Source organism: Silene latifolia, chromosome 2 (genome assembly GCF_048544455.1).
Source record: "Silene latifolia isolate original U9 population chromosome 2, ASM4854445v1, whole genome shotgun sequence".
Classification (NCBI taxonomy): domain Eukaryota; kingdom Viridiplantae; phylum Streptophyta; class Magnoliopsida; order Caryophyllales; family Caryophyllaceae; genus Silene; species Silene latifolia.
This window is the reverse complement of record NC_133527.1, coordinates 56,175,587-56,201,287: the sequence shown is the minus strand read 5'-3', so window position 1 is coordinate 56,201,287 and position 25,701 is coordinate 56,175,587. Positions and strand designations below refer to the sequence as shown.

At 38.9% G+C, this 25,701-nt stretch overlaps 1 protein-coding gene and 2 non-coding genes across 3 annotated transcripts; all 3 read left to right on the top strand.

The window, feature by feature from the left end:
• Nucleotides 1–617: 617 nt before the first annotated feature.
• LOC141640826 (uncharacterized) lies at nt 618–1,877 on the top strand. Its single transcript, XM_074449507.1, has one exon. It carries the CDS (start codon nt 618–620, stop codon nt 1,875–1,877), a length of 1,260 nt encoding a protein of 419 aa, XP_074305608.1.
• A 3,218-nt stretch (nt 1,878–5,095) lies between these two features.
• Nucleotides 5,096–5,202, top strand: LOC141644909 (small nucleolar RNA R71). Its single transcript, XR_012544510.1, has one exon. It is a non-coding gene; the product is annotated as a small nucleolar RNA R71 (small nucleolar RNA).
• A 17,459-nt stretch (nt 5,203–22,661) lies between these two features.
• On the top strand, nt 22,662–22,768 carry LOC141644857 (small nucleolar RNA R71). Its single transcript, XR_012544461.1, has one exon. It is a non-coding gene; the product is annotated as a small nucleolar RNA R71 (small nucleolar RNA).
• Nucleotides 22,769–25,701: the final 2,933 nt, after the last annotated feature.

Sequence of the window (25,701 nt, the reverse complement as noted above, 5' to 3'; positions counted from 1 at the left end):
ATACCTGCTCAATAACTTCTCACCACCCCCGAATGGATCACCACAGTTTTTAAAACATCAAACGGGGTCAGTACTAATCACACAATTTATATAACCAACAACACAGTAAACAAGCAGCTCAAACGGTCACACACACAATCACACCCACTCAAATCAATTTCCGTCACCGACTGTCCACTGGACCAGCCCTGCCAGTGGGGGACCGCATCCATTCCCACCTAAGCCCCGCTCATCATACCGAGCGATAACCCTGTCCCATTAATGTGCACATCCCCTCCCGTGGCGGGTTCCACGGAGGACGAAACTAGGGCGTGAAGCCACTCCCACAAGTGACTCCACTCAGCCGAGAACGCATCTCGAGAACCAGAGACAAACAATCACAACCATTTAACAGCAATCAAAACCAACAACCATCACAATACTCATATAACAATAATCAACAATCACAAATCATCACCAACACATTATGAGACTAATACTGAGTAGGGACACCCTACCTGGAAAGCAACACAATCAGACGGTCTCACAACTGATATCAAAAGACTTCTTCTACGAATCCTCCTCCTAACATACAAACATATAATCACTTGTTTTGCAAGGGCAATGCTGAGTCTATTATGCTGCTACTCAGGGCTTTCTCTTCCTTTTCTAGAGCTTCTGGACTGTCTATGAACAGCTCTAAATCAGAGGTCTATTATAATGGAGTTGGGCAGCAGCTTAAAGAGGACATACAACAGGCTACAGGTTTTGTGGAGGGAGCTATGCCTTTCAGATATCTTGGAGTCCCTATCAAAGCTGGTAGACTGACTAAAACTGAGTGCAATACCATAGCAGAGAAGATGGTGGGAAGAATTAGAAGTCTTGGGGCAAGGAAGCTTTCCTATGCAGGTAGGGTAGTACTCATCAACTCAGTTCTGAATACTCTCTACTCTTATTGGGCTAGTATTTTTCTGCTGCCAAAAAGCATTATCAAGAGAATTGAGAGCATTTGCAGAAATTATCTCTGGGATGGCAATACTGAGTATCACAGGGTCCCATTGATTGCTTGGGATAAGGTAACATTGCCTAAAGAAGAGGGAGGTCTGGGAATTAAGAAGGCACAGACATGGAATTATGCAACAGTGGCCAAACTGGTGGACTGGATTTATGGGAAAGCGGATAGACTGTGGATAAGATGGATCAACCAAATATATTTAAAAGGAAGGGACTGGCATGAGTATGTCCCTCCTGCTGATGCTGCTTGGTCGTGGAAAAACATATGCAAAGTTAAAGAACTGATGAAAAATGGATACTCTGATGGACAATGGACTGCTGATGCTAAAGGGTATTCCATAAGAAGTGGTTATGATTGGCTTAGGTTGCAACAGCCTAAGCAAGACTGGGTATCTCTGGTTTGGAACAAATGGAACATACCCAAGCATTCCATTATTGCTTGGATTATTATGAATAATGGACTGAATGTGAAGGAGAAGCTATGCAAAATAGGGTACTGTACTAATGACTGTTGCTTGATCTGTGGCAATGATGTTGAGACACAGGCACATTTATTTTTTGATTGCAGCTACAGTCAGAAGGTGCTACTTCAGATGGAGAGCTGGTGTGGCTTCCCACTGCAGACTAACAGGAGCATGGGAATGCTATCACCTAAAGGAAACCTAAAGCAGAAAGTTCATTGCCTGATGGTAACTGCCTGTTATTATCAGGTATGGATGCAAAGAAATGGTGCCAGAATGAAGCAGGTGCTACTTAGACCAGAGAAAGTAGCTGCTATTATCATTGAGGAAGTAAAGAATAGAATCAGAAGGAAAATCACGCAGCCTGTCTCGAGTAATGAGAAGATATTGTTGGAAAGATGGGGTGTCCTAGGAGTGAGCTAGTGGCTTGTCCAGGGGATATATGTAGTTGCATATTTGTCTGGTTAGATAAGGCTTTGTTAGTTACAGTAGCTTGATACTCTCTTGTAATTAGACAGCTTTCTTGATTTAATATAATCTCACATTTCACCAAAAAAAAAAAAAAAAAAAAACATATAATCACTACCAATCACAAAATACAACAAAACCCCCAAATCCCAATATTAGGGTTTAACCAACTTTGACTAAATACTATAAAAACGGTACGTAGATCTTACCCTCGACGCAAGGATCACAATGGTATAAAGAAAGGTAAAATCCGACCTTCCACGCTCCGGGATTTGCCAACAATGCGATTGATGCGAAGAACGTAGTTTGATTTCTCTTTTGAAAGTAATTAGGTTGTAAAAGTGTTTAAAGAAAAGTGACGGAAGTAATTATATACTTAATCGCATTATTAACAAAAACCGAGAAATCATCCCCCGTAAACCGGCTACTCGATCGAGTAGCTGAGGTACTCGATCGAGTGCCCCCTTACTCGATCGAGTATCAACGTTACTCGATCGAGTACCCAACAGGTCAGAAACTATTTTAAAAACGCAACTCACCCTTACTCGACAGAGTAAGGCCTACTCGATAGAGTACCTAGAGACTCATAAAACCGTAGTATTACAGTCTTCCCTCCTTAAAAAGAACTTCGTCTCCGAAGATCAACCCATACCTAAAAACAACCATACTAACTCGACCAAGACACAACAACATACTAAGACTCAAGAACTCGACCAAACATAAAACATGAACTCTTAACACCCACTCCACCAACTATGTTTACTTCCACAACATGACTCACGATATCGTATCTACCACATATATATCTCTCACGACACCAACTCCATACATAACCAACTACCATCCTTGATAGTGGGGTTTGTCGCACTCCCCCAATCAAATAATTAACTCAACTAATGTAGTAGGGTAGTCGAGGTCGAACCACAAGGAGCAAGGGTGATTACTAATTGTCTAAATTCTAATGCTTAGCTAAGTCAGATAAAACAAGGATGAATTATTATCTAAAGGACTAAACTAAATAACAAGAAATAAATTAAACTAATTAAAATATAGAATGAGAAAGCAAGCTATCAAATACGATTTACTCAAATTAATTAAGGACGTAGGGCGCGACTAAACCACCGACATTCGTAATAAATCATGAGTTCCTTCAACTAGTTGTCAAGGGGGAAGTGTAATAGGTGGAGACGCCTCTAATTCGCCCACCAACTCCCTCCCGGGCTCATGGTGGGACACTAGTGATACCGAATCAACTCCCTCCCGGGCTCATGACTCGATTTCCCCCGACTCAAGACTTAAGGCTCACCAAAGTGGGCCCACTCCACTCACCTCTCATCAAGATCGAAGGGCTAAAGCCCGCGATAAACTCCCGGTCATCCCTACCCTTCTCCCGAAGGTGAACTTAAAACCAAAAAAACAAAGGCACCCCACTTGGGTTCTCCCTCCCGGGCTCAACCCAAGTCGACACACGACCAAAAAGGGGTAATGTAATCAATCCCAACCTAACCAACTCCCGTTGGTGGAGAATGGTCAAAACCGACAATTACTCCCAAATAGACACAACAATTCAATTCCTTTGTTTAAACCCAACAATCTCTCCTCAACAACTAATTTAATGAACTCAATTAGATAAATTACTCATGTTAGAGTTTTAATCGCACCCTAGTGAAAATACTACTCACTAATCATTACTAATCTAAAACTAAATACATTTATAATTATTCTAAACATGGTATTAGACAAAATAAAGTGATAAAGATTGAGACTTTAACTAATCTAGTGAGCAAACATTAATAAATTAACACTAAACAAGTTAAGAGTAATAAAGACTACAACTTTAATTAATTAAAAAGACTAAACTAAGTAAAACATAACAATAATTAAATAAACAATAAGAGAAAGGGAGAGAAGAAATTTATACCAACTTGTAATTAAATGGAAATGAGATCTTCATACAAAACTTGTGAACCATAATTAGTAGCTAATTAAACGAGATTATTTTGATTTTATGGAAAACTAGATCTAAAATACTACTTCCTACATCTACTCGTACTGTTTCTCGTCTGTCTTGCTTTGGATGATCAACCATCTCCACCTCCTTAGACTTCTCCACCCTAATCTCCCCTTCTTCCACTACTTCAACCGGGTGCTCTTTCACGATTTCACTAGACACCCTTTTCCTCTTCCACTTAGGAGATTTCTCAACCTCCTCCAATTGCTTCCCACTCCTCAAAAATACCGCATTCACCTCCCTTGGGTTAACCGTATTACCCGGAAACTTTCCCGAATTTTGAGCCAATTGACTCAATTGTTGGGAAATTTGGGCTACATGAGTTTCCGTAGCCTTTTGGGATGCCCGTATTTCATCATTAACCCGGTTTTGTGAGGTAATGTGGTTATCAAGCTTTGAGTCGTATTTTTGGTTTGCAATCACCAATTGTTCAAAGGCTTGTTCCCAAGAAGGTTTTGGAGGGGTTTGGAAGTTTTGGTTTTGGTGTTGGAAATTTTGGTTTTGTTGTTGATTGAAGTTTTGTCCCTTAAAACCCCCATATGGTTGTTAGTTTTGGGTGACAAATTTTTTTCCTTGGAAACCGGGTGGGATTTGCCTTTGGAATTGAGAGTTTTGATTGAACCTTTGTTGTTGAGGTTGGGAAGTGGTTGGGTTTTGAATGTTTTGTGAAGCATAATACAAGAAAGGATGAGTTCTTTTTCCATTGCCAAATTGGTTGTTGTTGTTATTATTGAACCCTTACCTTGCACTTAAGGACTCCCAAACTCTATTTGCTTGCTCATAGCATTCCTCTTGGAGGGGTGCAATCAAGGGACGCCCAATGGGAGTATGCCCTTGTTCCCTACACAACTCACAAGACAAGACTTGCCTCATATCGGAGCTTGGAGGTTTTGAATTTAGCAAAGCAACTTGTTGGGTGAGTTCATCTAGCATTCCCTTAACCTCCACATTCAATACCGCATTAGAGTCCTTGCTTTTGCCCTTTCCCAATTGCCTATCACTTCCCCACTTCATAGTTCGTGAAGCCATCTCCTCAATTAGCTCCTTCGCCGCTTTATGCCCCAAAATGTCTAAGGCACCTTTTTCCGACCCTTCATCTAATGAAAGCCGAAGGTATTGGGTCAACCCTTTGTAAAAATTGTTCACTAGCTCGGCCTCGGAGATGCCATGGTGGGGGCATAACCGTTGGAGCTTCTTATACCATTCCCATGCCTCATATAAGGTCTCATCCTCTTCTTGAGTGAAGCTTTGTAGTTCACTCTTGACCTTGGCCGTTCTTGAGGGTGGGAAATATTTGTTCAAAAATGCCGAAGCCAACTCATCCCAAGTCTTGAAGGAATCCGGGTCACAATTCTTCAACCAATCCTTGGCTGAACCCCTAAGTGAACGGGGAAACAACCTAAGGCGAACCGCATCATCGGAGACCCCATTTGACTTGTACATACCACAATTTTCAAGGAAGTCATTTATATGATCATTTGGGTTGTCCAAGGGACCTCCTCCAAATTGGTTGTCTTGAACAAGGTTGAGCAAGGCATTTTTGATTTCAAAGTTATTAGCTTGAATTCTTGGCCTTTGGATGCTTGGATTGACTATGTGCTTAGGAACCATAGTCTCTCTTATCGGAACCGGATCACCCATGATATTAAATTCTTCTTCTAATACTCCAAAAGGATTCTCAAACGCTTCAATTGTTTCTTGTTGATTATCTTCTTCTACCGGTGGTGTATCTAGAAAACCCCTTCTTCTTAGAGAATTAAGTCTTCTTGCCGTGGCGTCAATTTAAAGATCAAGTGGATATTTTGGTTGACCTCTTCTTCGTCGCCTACTCATGCAAAAGACCTAAGCACTTGAAAGAAAGGATTAGTAACAAAGGACTTAGTCCAAACTAGAACAAAAACGATTAATATCTAGCCGTACTCCCCGGCAACGGCGCCAAAAACTTGATGGTTTCAAGTTAAACCTCGCAAGTGAACGATGCGTTGCACTAGTAAGGGTCGAACACGAGGAGTTTGGGAGACTACTAATTGTTGTTATTCTTAAGTTTAGCTAAGTCAAAGGAAAAGTATTGATTGGTAAATTAACTAAGTAGGCTACACTTAATGACAAGCAAATTAAACTAAATAAGCAACAACTAAATTCAAAGAGAAAACTAAAAGGAAAGATGTGTTACTCAAGATAAAAAAGGACTCGGGCACGATTAGGCTACAAACATTCATGATAATCATGTTAATTCCGGCAATAAGTCATCTTGGGTACACAAGGCGGGGAAAAAAGCCTCTAACTCGCCTATTGACTCCCTCCCGGGCTCACAATAGGACACTAGACCTACCGACTCAACTCCCTCCCGGGCTCATGACTCGGAATCTCCTATACAACATTCTAAGACCCTAGGAACGCACGTCATCCCCAAGGTAGTCGATTTATGCTAGGAGTCACTAAGTATACGATAAATTCCCGGCCTTCCCAACCCTTTTCCCAAAGGTGAAGGTCAAACCGGTCCCCAAAGGCACCCTCTTTAGGCTCTCCCTCCCGGGTTCAACCCAAATAGGCAAAGGATGTAAAAGGGGGGCCAACTTAGGACCTAACCAATTCCCATTGGTGGACAAGGGTCATCAATCAACCAAAATCCCAAATCACAACATTAACAAAATAAATCCTAAGGTAAACCCCACCAATTTCCCCTTAATGACAATTTAAATGGAATCAAGCATTTTAATCACTCATGTAAGTGCCCAATCGCACCCTAGTAAGGGTACTACTCACTAATCATGGTCAATTTAGCAAGACAAGCAATAAAGGAGGCAACTTTAACCATTAACATGATAATTAATCGATTATTACTACTAAGCATGCAATTGGCAACAAAAAGATGATAACAAAGTTATCAAACCACAATCAAAATGAAATTAGGCAAAAAGATGGTAACTTTGACTTCAAGCAAAACAAATATTCAAAAATGGGAGAAACATAAACAAGGAAAATGAAATCAACAACTAAAAACAAAGGAAATAAAGAGTAGCAAGAAAGTATACCACCAAAGAAGAAATTCCAATATGATTATTGGATTGAATGATTGAATAAAAATGAAGAACAAAGGTTTCAACTTTCCCTCAAATATTTTCTCTACAAACTCACTTTTTGATCTCAAAATCTAGTATGGAATTTTGTGTTTTCTGAAAATAGGTTTGGGTATATATACAAAAGGGTCCATTAACGGAATTACAAAGGTCGAAAATCAAAGAAAAGCCCAAAAGACCTCTATCCGGTGTTGGGAACGCCGGCCGCCTCTTGGGAACGCCGGATAGAGGTGGGAACACCCGATGGAGTTTCTGAACACCCACTAGGCCAATTTTGAGCACCGGATAAAGGTGGGAACACCGCCCTGGAGTCTGAACGCCCATGGAAGTTGGGAAAATCTCAAGACGGTTCTCGATTTTTGCTTCGCTCCTTGCAAAAAGGTCCCGTCCTTATATCGCCTCTCACGTTCTCCTAAAAAAGTGTGAAATAATATTGAAATTACGCAACGCCATATACAAAATGAATAAGTGCAAAATCGACTATGGACTAGGCTAAATTAGCTAAAGAGCGTAACAAAATGAAGACACAGTGAAGGGTTTAAGGCCAAAAATGTAGGGTGATAACATAGTTATCAAATCTCCCCACACTAAACCCTTACTCGTCCTCGAGTAAGTCCAAGATCAAATTGCAAGGGAATACAAAAGCTAAGTATCAATAGTGAGTGCACAATATAAGCACCACTAAATTATTCTACTATATAATCCGATTGATTATTAGCGCACTCTACACCCTTTCAACTCGCGTAGTTGTACTTATGAGATAAAGCACGACTCGTAAGGCAAGTAAGGTCTTGTAAGAAAAATGCAGGGCATCCAACATGTAAGCACATAAGCAAGTAATAGAATGCATTTAACAAAAATGGTCCACTTTCCTCATCTAAGTGGCCGGATTTTCAAGCAACAAAACATGGTCTTGGTCGGGAGTACCGTCTCAGAAGTTCCAACGGAGGTGCCAACCCCCTAAGCATGGCTAAAGCAACCCTAGTGTGACCAATACTCAAGAAACACATTCAAGAGCGGGGTAAGGGGAAGTAGGCAAGTCCGCCGAGAATTACAAAACCTGCACGAGATGCAACCAAAAGACCCATGACTAAGGGGACCTAGGCAACGACATCCTCACGGTTTTCACTCGTCACTCAATGAAAGAACAAGGTGCTTTTTGTGACAAAAATTAACCAAAATCACTTTCCTAACTCAACTAGCGAAAACGTGCCCGCAATATAATGTGTAAGACCGTCCTATGCCTAATGAAATGCAAACAATGGTACAATGCACACAATATGAAACAAGGGTTGTAACGGGGCTAGGGAGTAGGACAAAACGGGATTGGTGCAAGCACCGTTTGGATATGTGGAGTTCATATCAAGAATTGTCGACACATCGTAACCCATTTCTTATTGCAACACATGAGACACGTCTATGCCCTAACATAGCATAGATGACCAAAACTATGCAAAAATTGCATAAACCCAACTCAAATTGGAAAAAATTGAAAATACTCCTCTTATTTCAACAAATGGTAACGTCTACACCCTAACAAAAACTCGGTTTCCCAAGTCATGCAAAAATTGTGCAAACCCAACTCATCTTGGAAAAACATCAATTTGCCCCTTTATTTAACAACGGCTTTTTCTACCCCTTTAAATGATGAGTTGGGGTGTTGCTTGCCTTTTTCTTTTCTTGACAACATATATACAACACAAGTAACTCATTTTTTTTGGATTTTTCATAACTTTTTTTCTTTTCTCTTTCGTTTTTCATTACAATATTTCAACCTCTTATTTATATACAATACCAAATTTAGACTAAATTTTTGACCCAATGGACTTGTAATTCGTCCATCACCAAATTCCGACTTCACCACCTAGACACTTCTACAAATCACGACCCATTCTTGATCAAGGAGGGGTGTTTTTGGGATGTAGCTCTTTTAGTGGGTATGCCAAAAGAAATAGGCTAAGGCTCAGAGGGGTGAATCAAAAGAGGAAATCAATGCAAGGGACGAAACTAAGCTAATTTGGCTATGTGAGGTTCATACAAACGGATTTTGTTTCATAACATGTGCACAAAAATGAAATGCAATTCACGGTCTAAGGACGAAATGACACACTTATGCGTCTTGATGTGACACGCCTCGCGAGGAGGCCTACTCTCAAACCTAGATGAGGATGGGGTATGAATGTACCCACCCTAGGAGGCTCTACCCTTATCTTTGAGTGACTAAGTCGAGCCCTAGGTCTAGTCTACGGTCCTAGGTCTCACAAGATCAGTCTAAACTCATTGGTCAAGCCCACTTCCCTTGGCTAACTAAGAGGCCACGGGTGTAAGTCACGAGGAGGGAAAAGGCACAATGCTTTTCATGGGGGTACTTGGTTCCCTTCCTCGACCATGCTTTTGCAAAACATTTACAAACTAAGTGCAACTAAGTCTAACAACAACACATATGCACATGTGACAAAATGCATGCGGAAATTTAAACAAACATGAAACGAAACGTGCAACAAGTTGGCTAATCCTAGCAACACATCAACACCAACAATCCAAAGTTCCCCAAAGGAACATCCAAGGCACAAAAATCTCATCCTCCTCCATATTATACAACAATATAAAAAAAGAGAGAATGAAAAAGGAGAAAGAGATAAGAATGTGTATACCAAGCGGTCTTCTAGTCTCCTTTTTACCTCGGATAATCAATGTACCTATGCCACTTTGTTAGCCAAACAAATGTATATAATATGCAATATTTTTGGATTTTTTTAAATTTTTTTTGAATTTTTAGTCATTTTTTTTTCAAATATATACAAGTGGATATATACAAATATTAACAATATGCACAAAGTGGATATTTCCCTCCCCCACTACTACAGATACAGGCTATAACAACGGGTAAAAACCGTTGTAAAAACAAAAAGCGGTCGTTGTTAAAGCGGCCATTGTAGAAGGTATTTACAACGGTTTGGTTATTTAATGAAACCGTTGTCGAAAGTATTCACCACGGTTAAAAGCCGTTGTTGTTGGGTGTACGCCGTTGTGGAAAGTGTTTCAAAAATTTGGAGGGAATAATATAACAACGGTTGTCATATGTATAACCGTTGTTGTAACTTTCCCTCCAAAATTGTGAAGTCTTTTAACAACAGGTTTATGCTACATACCCGTTGTTGAAATTGTTAGTAACAACGGTTCTTAGTTTAAAACCCGCTGTTGTAACGTTCCATCCAAAATTGTGAAGACTTTTAACAACGGTTCTTCGTTTAAGACCTGTTGTTGAATATTATGCGCGGTATTTGTGAAAGGTATTCACAACGGTGTTTTTTCTTTATTAACCGTTGTGAAAGGTCTTCACAACGGTTTTTTTTAGTAACCGTTTCGAACTCCTACTGTTTTGAAAAATTAAATTTGTTTCATGCCATTCAAAAACCTGCATATATCAGTAGCACCATATACCAGCACCAGCATAAATCATAGCTGGGTTCATCAGAACTCAATAGATTCAATTCAACCACAACAGCAGCATTATATATATATATATACTTACAAGGAGTTGAATTTACATAAACTAATCATTCCCTTTCAACAAAAAATTTACTAAAAATCTGATCTAAACTCTGAGTATCATGCATTTCTATTTTCTAAGACGTATTTGCCCAACATGTCCCTTACCTCGTCTATATCTACACTTGAGTCTTCTTTGAATCTCTCGGTGACGGGTTGATTACATCTGCGGAAAAAACAAAGACAAGACATTATTGTAACAACATCAATTACCGCATAGCAACATCACGGTATATATAGCAGCAAGCAAGACAACATTAGCTCTAATTTAAAAAAAGTAGTAAACACATTATTAAATTACTAACCTTTTCTGGAATAAGGATATATCTTCGCCTAATAATCTCCAACATGAACCGACAAACGTAGTATCCACATTGTATGCTATCTGGCTGGCGAGGGGCCTATTATTACATAAAACAAACAGAAGAGAGAAGGCTCACATCAGAATCTTGAACTTTAGGTATTGTATTAGTATTAAACACAGATTTTTGCACTTAATGTATTGTATTTGAGCACGTACCCCTGTTATCGTAATAAAATTAGGGACATCATCAGAATCTTTCGTGGGTTGATCCTGCTCGTTAGCTCTTCTCTTCTCAAAGGCCCTTATTTAAAAAAAAAAAAAAAAAAAAAGGAGGCAGACACTCATTTTTTAGGGGCAAAAATGAGCTTTTTGCTATAAATAAAAATTGAAACTTAATGTTATTATAAATAAATCAGTATTATAAACTTACTTATTAATCAAGCGCTTAAAAGTCTCGCTTGGTTGATTATGTAAAGAGTCCAACCAGAAAACTTTCTTCTTTGTCGGCATGATGGCTGCTAGCACCCAATGAGTCCTACATCAAGAGACATCATCATTATTAACAAGTACATATATTAGTTATGAAAATGCAATTGTAGGGGGAAACGTAATATTAATTGTTTATTACCCTTTTTCATTATAAGCGGCAAAAACCAGCTTTTTGGTTGTCGTCAATTGCTGAGCAATATAATCTACCCGATCTTCGAACGAGAATTCCGTAATAAATAAAGATAAAACATAGGGGCACAGGAATCCGTATTGATCAACTGGAATCTTCTTCTCGGGGATCACTCTCAATTTCAATATCCGACATTATTACGGTATTAATTCCTTTATTTAAAACACTATCTAGTAGTCAGAATATTAGAATATGAAATTATTTATTAAGAAACTTACTTCATCCAAACAAATAGGTGTTGGACATCAATCTGGTCTAGGCCAGCCCAAATGGCTAGCATATCCCATGACATAAGTGCTGAGCGCTCAACCCCTACAATATCCTCCTCGAGCGGAATAATTATCAATTGCTCGGTTGCTATGCGACGGCAAGCCTCCTCATGCAGTTTCCTCATCGTCGTCGTTCTTACTTTTTGCATGTAATCCTTCCCAGTATATTATGTGGAGTTTAAACTCCTAACTTCTTTCAGGTCAGGGAAATAATGATTCTTTGATTTTGTGCTACTACCACCAGCCTACACATGTAGATAATTAAAATAATAAAAAATCCAAAGGTAACATATCCTAGTTGGAGTAATAAAAATAAAAGCGTACTTAATTAAATACCTCGTCAACCTGCTCTTTCAATGATGAGGTAGTAGTAGCAGGTATGACTGGGGACTTAGGCTTATCAGTCTTTTTTGTCCCCTACAAAAATTACCATGCTTTTTATAAATACAGACAAAATATAAATAAAGGGAGCGAGGTTTTTAAAAAAATGGAGAAGTTAATTAAATACCTCACCAGATTGTTGTTTGACGAAGTAGTTGGCATGTCCGGGGACTTAGGCTTATCCGCCAAAGCTGGCTTTGTTGTTCCCTACAAAAAAAAAATAACATATAAATTTAACATATAAAAACATTCAACAATTAAAAATGTAACATATATATAAAGGTATTTCTTCTAACCCCAATGCTTTCATTTCTTTGAGGCGGAGACGGCCGAGCCAAGTAGATGTGAGTTTCAAGCCATTGGATGAAACTTCCAACCGCATCTCCCAGAATGGTAATGTCGTCACGAACTGGGACAGGCAGTTGAAATTTTTCATGGCCTGGAAAGACTGTAGTTATCTCTACTTTCCTATGATTCGGCAAAAATTTTTCGCCATGAACTACAGTTTCCGCTGCTGCAGATTTGGTGTGCATTTCTACGAGACCCCGGCCAACACACACATGTGGCTTTTCGGTTTTAGGGTCAGCAGGAATAACTAGCCTCTTGTTTACGGCCTGAAGAATATACACATACATTATTATATCCCAAAATTTAATAGAATTCATATAAATTTAACTAATTAAACACTTCATGCATACCTTACTGAAAACAGGGAACTGACTTGAAGGGGATGTATCTTTGTTTTTCATCACCGTCTTCTCAAGTTACATCTCCTTTTCAGACCCATTATTTACCTAATAAAATTAACCAATGGCACCATGTCAGAAGTTATAGCATTAGAGCTGGCAGTGCACACACCCCCTGATCTTACCCAAAAAAAAAAAAAGAAAAATAAAGAAGTATTGGGTACCTGATCGGCTTTAGTTGTTACAACTTCAGAAGCATTAGGTACCTGATCTTTCTGAATCTTGTTGACCAATACTTCCTTCTCATGTATTGCCAAGGTAGTAGCGAACTCTTGACCAATCTGTTGTACCTTATTATTACCCCCTTTAAAAATGACATTCTCCATCATCTTCACTTCTTCTTCGGAAAGCTTGCCTCCAGCATTCAGCTTTAGTAGTGCGGATGCCATTAACTGAAGCTGTGTGCCAAGAATGTAATGTGTCAGCAATTTTTATCCCAACAATAACATGTGAATTGAACTTAAATGAAAATAATAGAATAAATGGTACCATGTCAGCCTTCTCAGACTTAGTCTTCTTTTTCTTCTTTATCGGGGCAGTTGTCCCATAATATTTCGTTACTCCAACCTGTAACGGGACGCCCCTCAAATTACCTGGATGTTCGGGTCGGCCGATCGCTCTAGCAAGAACGTCATTACGACCACTGGGAGTGAATTTCCCTTCTTCTACCTCTTTCAATACGTTGTCCTATAATATATTAAATAAACCTCAAATTATATTTGTGACTAAAATAATAAAGTTAGAAATGAACTCGTCTTAATAAAATAATTCTTACTATGTTGGCCAACACTTCCTCATCATATTTGTCACGCGACCGAGATCCTTTAGGCGTGTGCCCTTCTTTATAAGTTACATGCCGATCCAAGTTGGTCACTCCCTTTGCCACCTACACATTAACATGGTAACATTTATACATGTAAATGTGTATCAATGCAAGTCCAAGTGTGATTAAAAAAATAAAGTCTCACAGGGGAATAATGCATGCTACTTACGAGGTTCTCTTCTATCTTTCTGTAACCGCCTCGAGAACAATACCATTTCCCCTTCTTGCATGAAATGTTAGCACGATTTCTTCTGCTAACAGCTTTCAAATAATTATATAAAAGCGCAAGTAGATGAGATAATAAAAAGATTATATAAAGGACTCATTAATTAAAAAAATGATAGGTAAATCGTTAAAAGGCGGGGATATTTAACCTGAAACTTCTCAGTAGTTCTCATCTCTTTGAAAATATCCCATTGTTCCTGACTGATGGTGGGACACTTATTGTCTCCCGGTGGGCTCTTACGCATCTCCCCCGTTGCCTTGTCCACATACAACCAATCCCTAGCAATGTCACACCTCCACTGCTTGTGTACATCCGCTGCCTTATGCATAAAATACTTATCGTGGCTTTCATCGGGTATAATAAAGGCTTCCTTTACACGAGACAAGTATAACTCTGCCAATTTTGGATTCAAATTTCTAAAATCATCTAAATGGATAGGCACAAACTGTCTTGTACAACATCGGTTCTTTCCATCGGTTCTTTAGCGGCTATAGCTGCAAGGCATCGATTATTTCCATCGGTAGGGAAACCCTTCTCACTCCATGTTATTTCCATCGGTTCTTTAGCGGCTATAGCTGCAAGGCATCTCTGGCACTTCATAGCACCCCTCTCACCAGGCTTATTATCCCCAGGCCTATTGTTCTTTTGACTTCTTTTCCGTTTTTCACCCATGATAATCCTAAAACCCAAATATGAATGATATAGGAAACGAACAACTTAACAACGTACGTACATGCAGAGTATTATCTAAACCCTAAACCCTAATAGGAATGAAAATTTAAAACAACAGATTGAGCTTCTAAAATCCTAAACCCTAATAAGAGGAGTGAAGTAGATGATGCGGGATGATAAAGATAACAAAGAAAACGAAAAACAAACAGATGCATGAAAAAGGATGATCGTCTTAAAACCCTAATGACGAAACACAAAATTAAAGTAATCAACATACCTGATGATGATGATGATAAAGAGAACGAGCAGGATTATAAGGGAAGGCAACGGAATCTGGGAGACGGCCGGCGACGAGAATGTAAAAAGCGAGGAAGAGAGAAGAATAAACTCAGGATACCAACGGTTGAACTGGTGTTGTGTGTGTTTGTGTATGGTATGCTGTATGTGTTTTTAAATTAGTTTTTTATTAAGACAAACTATTGACAACGGGTTCTCAAAGCAAAACCGTTGTTATATGTTAATAACAACGGGTCAATAAAAGTCAACCGTTGTCAAAACTTTATTACAACGGTTAAAATATACCCGTTGTAATATATTTTCACCAAATTTGCGCCAAAATGAAATATGTCAAAAAAATCATTGACAACGGGTAGAGGTACTACACCCGTTGTTGAAAATAATAACAACGGGTAGTGTCACTATAACCGTTGTTGATAGTAATAGCAACGGGTAATTTCAATATAACCGTTGTTGAAAGTATTAACAACGGGTAATTTAAATATAACCGTTGTTATTGTTGAACCTTTTTTTTTTTTAAATTACTGTAATTCCATTACAGTCCAAACCTGTAACAATACATACTGTAACAGCAGAAGCACCATATCTTTTGCAACATTATTCAAACAATTTCAACACCAAACATCCACATCTAATAATAAGATCAAGAAAATAAGACAACACCAAAGATGCATGCATACTGCATATCTAAGCTACAGGATTTACCATGCCATGCAAATTTGGGAATTTTTATTTAACAATGACCATTATTGATTTACCAATAAATTAAACCATCAAATTATTGGTCTGAAAATGACTCAAAATGTTGGTCGTCCATATCACTGTGTCCTGATGAACTATCTCAGGATCGGGGACGTTTCTTGGATGTCATAGTTTCGTCGTTAACCCAAATACCTTCACCATGGTCATCACGCATATAGATGCTTTCAGTGTCCTCATGATCAGTGTCAACATCGTCGAAATAAGATACAGTGGTAGAGTGATCCATTCCCTCAAAAACGACATCCTGATCATCATCACCATTATCGGATGGACTACTCCTTCTACTCTTATAGACAAGTACAATGAGACCACTTCTTATCCATAGGATCGGTGACATAGAACACTTGTTTAGCTTGGGATGCCATTATGAAAGGATCATCCTTATTATTGCCAACCTTACCCAGATTGACCAATGTAAATCCCATCTTATCCTTTCGGACACAATGGATGTTGTTATCAACCCAGTTACATCGAAACAAAGGCATTGTGAAATCAATGTAATCTAGTACCAATATTTCTTGAATAACACCATAATAAAGGCATTTTCCCCAAATAGGCTTTTTATCTTTTGAAGTAGCAAAGTGCATTTCCTCAAATTCAGAACTCACACCACTATTTTGCATTGTGCTCAACTCATCTTGCTCGCGGGTGTAAAAAGTATATCCATTAATGGCAAAACTGTTGTAAAAGATGACCCTGGCATTTGGACCTAAACCAAGACGTAGTAACCTAGGAGAGATGTCATCACCAGTTTGATCCGTACACTCTAAGACAATATTCCTAAACCACTCTGCAAACGTCTTCGTATGCTCGTTCGCAATCCACTTCTCGGTCTTGTTTGGGTGATCGTATTTGAGCTCATCTTTGTGTTGTTGAATATAAGGTTGCACCTCATCTTCGTTGTTTAGCACATACGTGTGTGCTAAATGCAACATTTCACGTGTCACAATTTTTTCAACCCGGCCCCTAATACCTTTTCCGGTCATCCAGTCACTATGACGACTCTTAGGAACGCCAATCAACTCCTCAGGGGAGAGATGAGCGTAACAATATGAAAGAGCTTCGTCTAAAATAGCGCGTTCAGCAATACAACCTTCCGGACGATACCGATTAGATGTATAGTTTTTGTAGACTTTCATCAATCTTTCGAAAGGATACTGGTATCTCAAGTACACGGGCCCAAGGTACAAAATCTCCCTAACCAAGTGAATGGCCAGATGAATCATGATAGTGAAGAAAGAAGGTGGAAAATACATTTCCAACTGACAAAGAGAGGTTACAACGAGGTCCTGCAATGAATCCGCGTCATCGGGATCGATAACTTTCTCGCATATGGACTGGAAGAAGAGACAGAATCTAGTTATAGCATATCTTACCTTTTCACGTAAAATGGAACGAATAGCCACAGGTAGTAATTGTTGCATAAAAGTGTGACAATCATGTGACTTTAACCCGGTGAGTTTTAGGTCTTGCATCGACACTAGGCTTTTGATGTTCGACGAATAACCATGTGGCACTTTAATTCCATTCAAGCATGCACAGAACTCTTTTTTCTCATTCCGTGAAAGGGTATAAGCTGCTGGCGGTAAAAATGTACGATTACCTCTCTTATGTGGTGCCAACTCTAGCCTAATACCCATCATTTTCATATCTTCCCTAGCTGCGGCGTTATCCTTTGTTTTACCAGGAACATTCAGAAGGGTATTGATAATATTATCACAGACATTTTTCTCAATGTGCATGAAATCGAGGCAATGCCTGACCTCCAGTCGGCCAATATGGAAGTTTATCAAAAAATATGGATCTTTTCTTATACCCACGAGTAGACAATTTAGAGCCGCTCTTCTTCCCATAATCTATCTCAATATGCTTTACTTTCTGATAAACTTCATGCCCACTCAAAATTCTAGGAGGTTGACGAAGTTCTTGTCTTCCATTGAATGCTTTCTGCATCTTGCGATAACAATGGTCATGATACAAGAACCTCCTATTTACCATATACACATACTTACGAGAAGACTTCAAGTATTCAGACTCGATATCCTCCCCACACAATGGACAAGCCTCTTTCCCATGAACTGTGTGCCCATAAAGGTCGCCATAAGCCGGATAGTCAGATATTGTACACAATAACATCGCTCTCAAATTTAAAGTTCCGTTCTTATATGCATCAAATACTTCTATCCCACTATCCCACAACAATCGCAAATCATCTAGAAGAGGTTCCAAATATACATCTATATCATTTCCAGGTTGTTTAGGGTCGGAAATTAATAACGACAACATCAAATACTTTCTTTTCATGCACACATATGGAGGTAAGTTATAAATAGCCAACACTACTGGCCAAGTACTATGTTGTCTACTCATGTTTCCGTGTGGGTTCATTCCATTAGTGTACAGCGCTAGACGTAAGTTTCTAGGTTCATTGCCGAAGTCGGGATACTTAGCGTCGAACGATTTCCATTGCATACCATCTGTCGGGTGTCTTAGCTTTCCATCATTTATTCTTCCTGTTTCATGCCAAGTTAACATTTTTGCATCATCGGGATTCGTATAAATCCTTATGACTCTTGGTATCAATGGAAAATACCACACCACCTTAGCCGAGATCCCTTCCTTATCCTTATAACGCCACTCCAAACATTTAGGGCAATTGGTTAAGTTTTGATATAATTTCCGATACAATATGCAATCATTTGGACATGCATGTATTTTCTCATATTTCATACCCACTCCTCTTATTAGTTTTTTCGCCTTATATGTCTTAACAGGTAGAACATTACCATCAGGAAGCAACTCCTTTATCAAGGCTACAAAACTAGTGAAACACGTGTCACTCACCCCATTTGCCCCCTTGATATTATACAACTTCACCACAGCCGACATTTTTGTGAACTTACAACCAGGATACAGAGGTGCTTCAGACTCACACAACTTCTCATACATGTTGTTAAGGTCATCCCAATTACTAGTGTCATCACCTACATCTTCAAAAGCAATCGACTCATCATCATTCTCTTCATTATCTATAGACCCAACATTCAACTTCTCTACTTCTAACTCTTCCAACTCAAAAAACTCGGCAAACTCAGGATCATCAGTTAGCCTTTCATGTACCTCAACATCATCTTCTTCAGAGTTATTCTCTTCCTCTAATGATTCCCCATGGAAAATCCAACGTGTATAGGATCGACTAAATCTCCACTTTTCTAGGTGTATTTTAACGTCCGGAAAAGCCATATAGCTAATATTACCACATCTTTCACAAGGACATGCAATACTAGAAGAACCTTTCAAATTGTTCGAAACGAATTCATAAAATTCAGCTAAACCATCCTTGTAGGTGCGGTCACTCATATTTGCATCAATCATCCAAGTTCGAGTCATTATTCTACATTCGTAATAATAGGCAACTAATTCAGAAAATACAATAATAGGCAAACAAATAAACGAAATTCAGGAAAGCAATTAAGCTAAATTATCAACAAATTAGATAATAACCCAAAAAATCCTATATCTATAAGCGTTGCTAAGAAACATATATATACCTGATTGATAAACACGATGAGGGAGAGAAGACGGCATCTTTGTGACAACATGTGACGGAGATGAAGACAGAGAGACGATCAGGGAGGAATGGAGGATGATATAGTAGCAGTACGTATTAGCTTGTGTTTGTGTTTTGTAGCGTATAGCAGAATAAAGCAATCTGTTGTTCATTCTAAAAATTTTCATAACATTAATAACAACGGTTATTCAATCTGAACCGTTGTTAAAAAGTATTAAAAACGGGTTCTAATATAACCGTTGTGATTACTTTTCATAATTTTGCGCCAAATTATTAACAACGGTTAAAATTTATTACAGATTCAACCGTTGTTATTAATTTTTATATTAACAACGGTCTTTCAAGTATAACCCGTTGTTAAAACCAATAACAACGGTTAACAACACAGAACCGTTGTAATTAATTTTGTAAAGTTCGCGGCATAAATTCTACAACGTGTTTTGATGATTTTCGTGAATAAGCGTTGTTAAAGGGCCGTTGTAGTTGCCTGTATTTGTAGTAGTGCCCACACTTAATATTTACATTGTCCTCAAAGGAACAAAGTATAGGGAGAGAATAGGAAAAATAAATAACATATTTTTGGATTTTTAAATTTGTTTTTGAAATGAAATAACATATTTTTGTTGTTTTTGAGTTTTCGAAAAAGTAAAGAACTTGTTTTTGTGTTTTTTTTTTTGAACCTCCTCCCCACACTTATTATTTACAACATCCAATGACGGATAAAGTGTGGTTAAGAGGCACTTTTATTCAAAATTAAAGGACGTATTTTTGAGTTTTTCATTTTTTTCAATTTTTTTTTTTTTTAATAAATGGATGTAACTACATGTGACAATATGTAACAAATTTTAAAATCTAATGCAACCTACATGAATGCAAATTAAATGATGATTAATACTAAATATATAACAAAATAATCTAAATGCAAAAACTAGTATGCTACATTTGGATATGAGGGAGATGCAAATAATACAAAGACTTAGTCTAAACTAGAACAAAACAACTAATATTGATCCATTGCTCCCCGGCAACGGCGCCATTTTGATAGTGGGGTTTGTCGCACTCCCCCAATCAAATAATTAACTCAACTAATGTAGTAGGGTAGTCGAGGTCGAACCACAAGGAGCAAGGGTGATTACTAATTGTCTAAATTCTAATGCTTAGCTAAGTCAGATAAAACAAGGATGAATTATTATTTAAAGGACTAAACTAAATAACAAGAAATAAATTAAACTAATTAAAATATAGAATGAGAAAGCAAGCTATCAAATACGATTTACTCAAATTAAATAAGGACCTAGGGCGCGACTAAACCACCGACATTCGTAATAAATTATGAGTTCCTTCAACTAGTTGTCAAGGGGGAAGTGTAATAGGTGGAGACGCCTCTAATTCGCCCACCAACTCCCTCCCGGGCTCATGGTGGGACACTAGTGATACCGAATAAACTCCCTCCCGGGCTCATGACTCGATTTCCCCCGACTCAAGACTTAAGGCTCACCAAAGTGGGCCCACTCCGCTCACCTCTCATCAAGATCAAGGGCTTAAGCCCGCGATAAACTCCCGGTCATCCCTACCCTTCTCCCGAAGGCGAACTTCAAACCGAAAAACAAAGGCACCCCACTTGGGTTCTCCCTCCCGGGCTCAACCCAAGTCGACACACGACCAAAAAAGGGTAATGTAATCAATCCCAACCTAACCAACTCCCGTTGGTGGACAAGGGTCAAAACCGACAATTACTCCCAAATAGACACAACAATTCAATTCCTTTGTTTAAACCCAACAATCTCTCCTCAACAACTAATTTAATGAACTCAATTAGATAAATTACTCATGTTAGAGTTTTAATCGCACCCTAGTGAAAATACTACTCACTAATCATTACTAATCTAAAACTAAATACATTTATAATTATTCTAAACATGGTATTAGACAAAATAAAGTGATAAAGATTGAGACTTTAACTAATCTAGTGGGCAAACATTAATAAATTAACACTAAACAAGTTAAGAGTAATAAAGACTAAAACTTTAATTAATTAAAAAGACTAAACTAAGTAAAACATAACAATAATTAAATAAACAATAAGAGAAAGGGAGAGAAGAAATTTATACCAACTTGTAATTAAATGGAAATGAGATCTTCATACAAAACTTGTGAACCATAATTAGTAGCTAATTAAACGAGATTATTTTGATTTTATGGAAAACTAGATCTAAAATACTACTTCCTACATCTACTCCTACTGTTTCTCGTCTGTCTTGCTTTGGAGGATCAACCATCTCCACCTCCTTAGACTTCTCCACCCTAATCTCCCCTTCTTCCACTACTTCAACCGGGTGCTCTTTCACGATTTCACTAGACACCCTTTTCCTCTTCCACTTAAGAGATTTATCAACCTCCTCCAATTGCTTCCCACTCCTCAAAAATACCACATTCACCTCCCTTGGGTTAACCGTATTACTCGGAAACTTCCCTATATTTTGAGCCAATTGACTCAATTGTTGGGAAATTTGGGCTACATGAGTTTCCGTAGCCTTTTGGGATGCCCGTATTTCATCATTAACCCGGTTTTGTGAGGTAATGTGGTTATCAAGCTTTGAGTCGTATTTTTGGTTTGCAATCACCAATTGTTCAAAGTCTTGTTGCCAAGAAGGTTTTTGAGGGGTTTGGAAGTTTTGGTTTTGTTGTTGGAAATTTTGGTTTTGTTGTTGATTGAAGTTTTGTCCCTTGAAACCCCCAAATGGTTGTTGGTTTTGGGTGACAAATTGTTTTCCTTGGAAACCGGGTGGGATTTGCCTTTGGAATTGAGAGTTTTGATTGAACCTTTGTTGTTGAGGTTGGGAAGTGGTTGGGTTTTGAATGTTTTGTGAAGCATAAGACAAGAAAGGATGAGTTCTTTTTCCATTGCCAAGTTGGTTGTTGTTGTTATTATTATTGAACCCTTGCCTTGCACTTGTGGACTCCCAAACTCCATTTGCTTGCTCATAGCATTCCTCTTGGAGGGGTGCAATCAAGGGACACCCAATGGGAGTATGCCCTTATTCCCCACACAACTCACAAAACAAGACTTGCCTCATATCGGAGCTTGGAGGTTTTGAATTTAGCAAAGCAACTTGTTGGGTGAGTTCATCTAGCATTCCCTTAACCTCCACATTCAATACCGCATTAGAATCCTTGCTCTTGCCCTTTCTCAATTGCCTATCACTTCCCCACTCCATAGTTCGTGAAGCCATCTCCTCAATTAGCTCCTTCGCCGCTTTATGCCCCAAAATGTCTAAGGCAGCTTTTCCTGACCCCGCATCTAATGAAAGCCGAAGGTCTAGGGTCAACCCTTTGTAAAAATTGTTCACTAGCTCGGCCTCGGAGATGCCATGGTGGGGGCATAACCGTTGGAGCTTCTTATACCGTTCCCATGCCTCATATAAGGTCTCATCCTCTTCTTGAGTGAAGCTTTGTAGTTCACTCTTGACCTTGGCCGTTCTTGAGGTTGGGAAATATTTGTTCAAAAATGCCGAAGCCAACTCATCCCAAGCCTTGAAGGAATCCGGGTAACAATTCTTCAACCAATCCTTGGCCGAACCCCTAAGTGAACGGGGAAACAGCCTAAGGCGAACCGCATCATCGGAGACCCCATTTGACTTGTACATATCACAATTTTCAAGGAAGTCATTTAGATGATCATTTGGGTTCTCCAAGGGACCTCCTCCAAATTGGTTGTCTTGAACAAGGTTGAGCAAGGCATTTTTGATTTCAAAGTTATTAGCATGAATTCTTGGCCTTGGGATGCTTGGATCGACTATGTGCTTAGGATCCATAGTCTCTCTTATCGGAACCGGATCACCCATGATATTAGATTCTTCTTCTAATACTCCAAAAGGATTCTCAAACGCTTCAATTGTTTCTTGTTGATTATCTTCTTCTACCGGTGGTGTATCTAGAAAACCCCTTCTTCTTAGAGAATTAAGTCTTCTTGTCGTGGCTTCAATTTCACGATCAAGTGGATATGTTGGTTGACCTCTTCTTCGTCGCCTACTCATGCAAAAGACCTAAGAACTTGAAAGAAAGGATTAGTAACAAAGGATTTAGTCTAAACTAGAACAAAAACGATTAATATCTAGCCGTACTCCCCGGCAACGGCGCCAAAAACTTGATGGTTTCAAGTTAAACCTCGCAAGTGAACGATGCGTTGCACTAGTAAGGGTCGAACACGAGGAGTTTGGGAGACTAGTAATTGTTGTTATTCTTAAGTTTAGCTAAGTCAAAGGAAAAGGATTGATTGGTAAATTAACTAAGTAGGCTACACTAAATGACAAGCAAATTAAACTAAATAAGCAACAACTAAATTCAAAGAGAAAACTAAAAGGAAAGATGTGTTACTCAAGTAAAAAAGGACTAGGGCACGATTAGGCTAGAAACATTCATGATTATCATGATAATTCCGGCAATAAGTCATCTTGGGTACACAAGGCGGGGGAAAACGTCTCTAACTCGCCTATTGACTCCCTCCCGGGCTCACAATAGGACACTAGACCTACCGACTCAACTCCCTCCCAGGCTCATGACTCGGAATCTCCTATACAACATTCTAAGACCCTAGGAACGCGCGCCATCCCCAAGGTAGTCGATTTATGCTAGGAGTCACTAAGTATACGATAAATTCCCGGCCTTCCCAACCCTTTTCCCAAAGGTGAAGGTCAAACCAGTCCCCAAAGGCACCCTCTTTAGGCTCTCCCTCCCGGGTTCAATCCAAATAGGCAAAGGATGTAAAAGGGGGGTCAACTTAGGACCTAACCAATTCCCAATGGTGGACAAGGGTCATCAATCAACCAAAATCCCAAATCACAACATTAACAAAATAAATCCTAAGGTAAACCCCGCCAATTTCCCCTTAATGACTATTTAAATGGAATCAAGCATTTTAATCACTCATGTAAGTGCCCAATCGCACCCTAGTAAGGGTACTACTCACTAATCATGGTCAATTTAGCAAGACAAGCAATAAAGGAGGCAACTTTAACCATTAACATGATAATTAATCGATTATTACTACTAAGCATGCAATTGGCAACAAAAAGATGATAACAAAGTTATCAAACCACAATCAAAATGAAATTAGGCAAAAAGATGGTAACTTTGACTTCAAGCAAAACAAATATTCAAAAATGGGAGAAACATGAACAAGGAAAATGAAATCAACAACTAAAAACAATGGAAATAAAGAGTAGCAAGAAAGTATACCACTAAAGAAGAAAGGCCAATATGATTATTGGATTGAATAATTGAATAAAAATGAAGAACAAAGGTTTTAAATTTCCCCCAAATATTTTCTCTACAAACTCACTTTTTGATCTCAAAATCTAGTATGGAATGTTGTGTTTTCTGAAAATAGGGTTGGGTATATATACAAAAGGGTCCATTAACGGAATTAGAAAGGTCGAAAATCAAAGAAAAGCCCAAAAGACCTCTATCCGGTGTTTGGAACGTCGGCCGCCTCTTGGGAACGCCGGATAGAGGTGGGAACACCCGATGGAGTCTCTGAACACCCACTAGGCCAATTTTGAGCACCGGATAGAGGTGGGAACACCGCCCTGGAGTCTGAACGCCCATGGAATTTGGGAAAATCTCAAGACGGTTCTCGATTTTCGCTTCGCTCCTTGCAAAAAGGTCCCGTCCCTATATCGCCTCTCACGTTCTCCTAAAAAAGTGTGAAATAATATTGAAATTACGCAACGCCATATACAAAATGAGTAAGTGCAAAATCGAATATGAACTAGGCTAAATTAGCTAAAGAGCGTAACAAAATGAAGACAAAGTGAAGGGTTTAAGGCCAAAAATGTAGGGTGATAATATAGTTATCAATCCTCTAACGCTGCTAGCTCCATAATATCATCCACTATCAAATCCAATATCAAGACACTCATAGACATCAAACGGAATGTTACATTCTACCACCCTTAAAAGGAACTTCGTCCTCGAAGTTTACTCACACTCATAACCTCATCATCCAACTGTCAACACTAGTGAAATATTCTCACACTCCTAAACATCACACTACTACAAGCTCGACCAAGGCCTTTTAACAACATCAACCACAAAATATTCAACTTCCTTCTTTATGCTTCACCAACACTCTTCTGCGAATATACCACCATATGCACAACCATCAAAATCTCTTTTATCGCATCCTACTCCTCTTAAGATAAATGTTACGTCCTCGTAACTCACTAATACTAAATCCGAGCTATATCGTCTCATTATCCTCATCACCACCGCATGTGAAAGATAACCACCTATAATCTAAACACTCGCTATGCATATATCCAAGGCTCTCTTACTTAAACATTTCCCATACCTCAACTCATTCGGCACACCACCTAACCTATACCATAAAACTCGTAGCAAAATC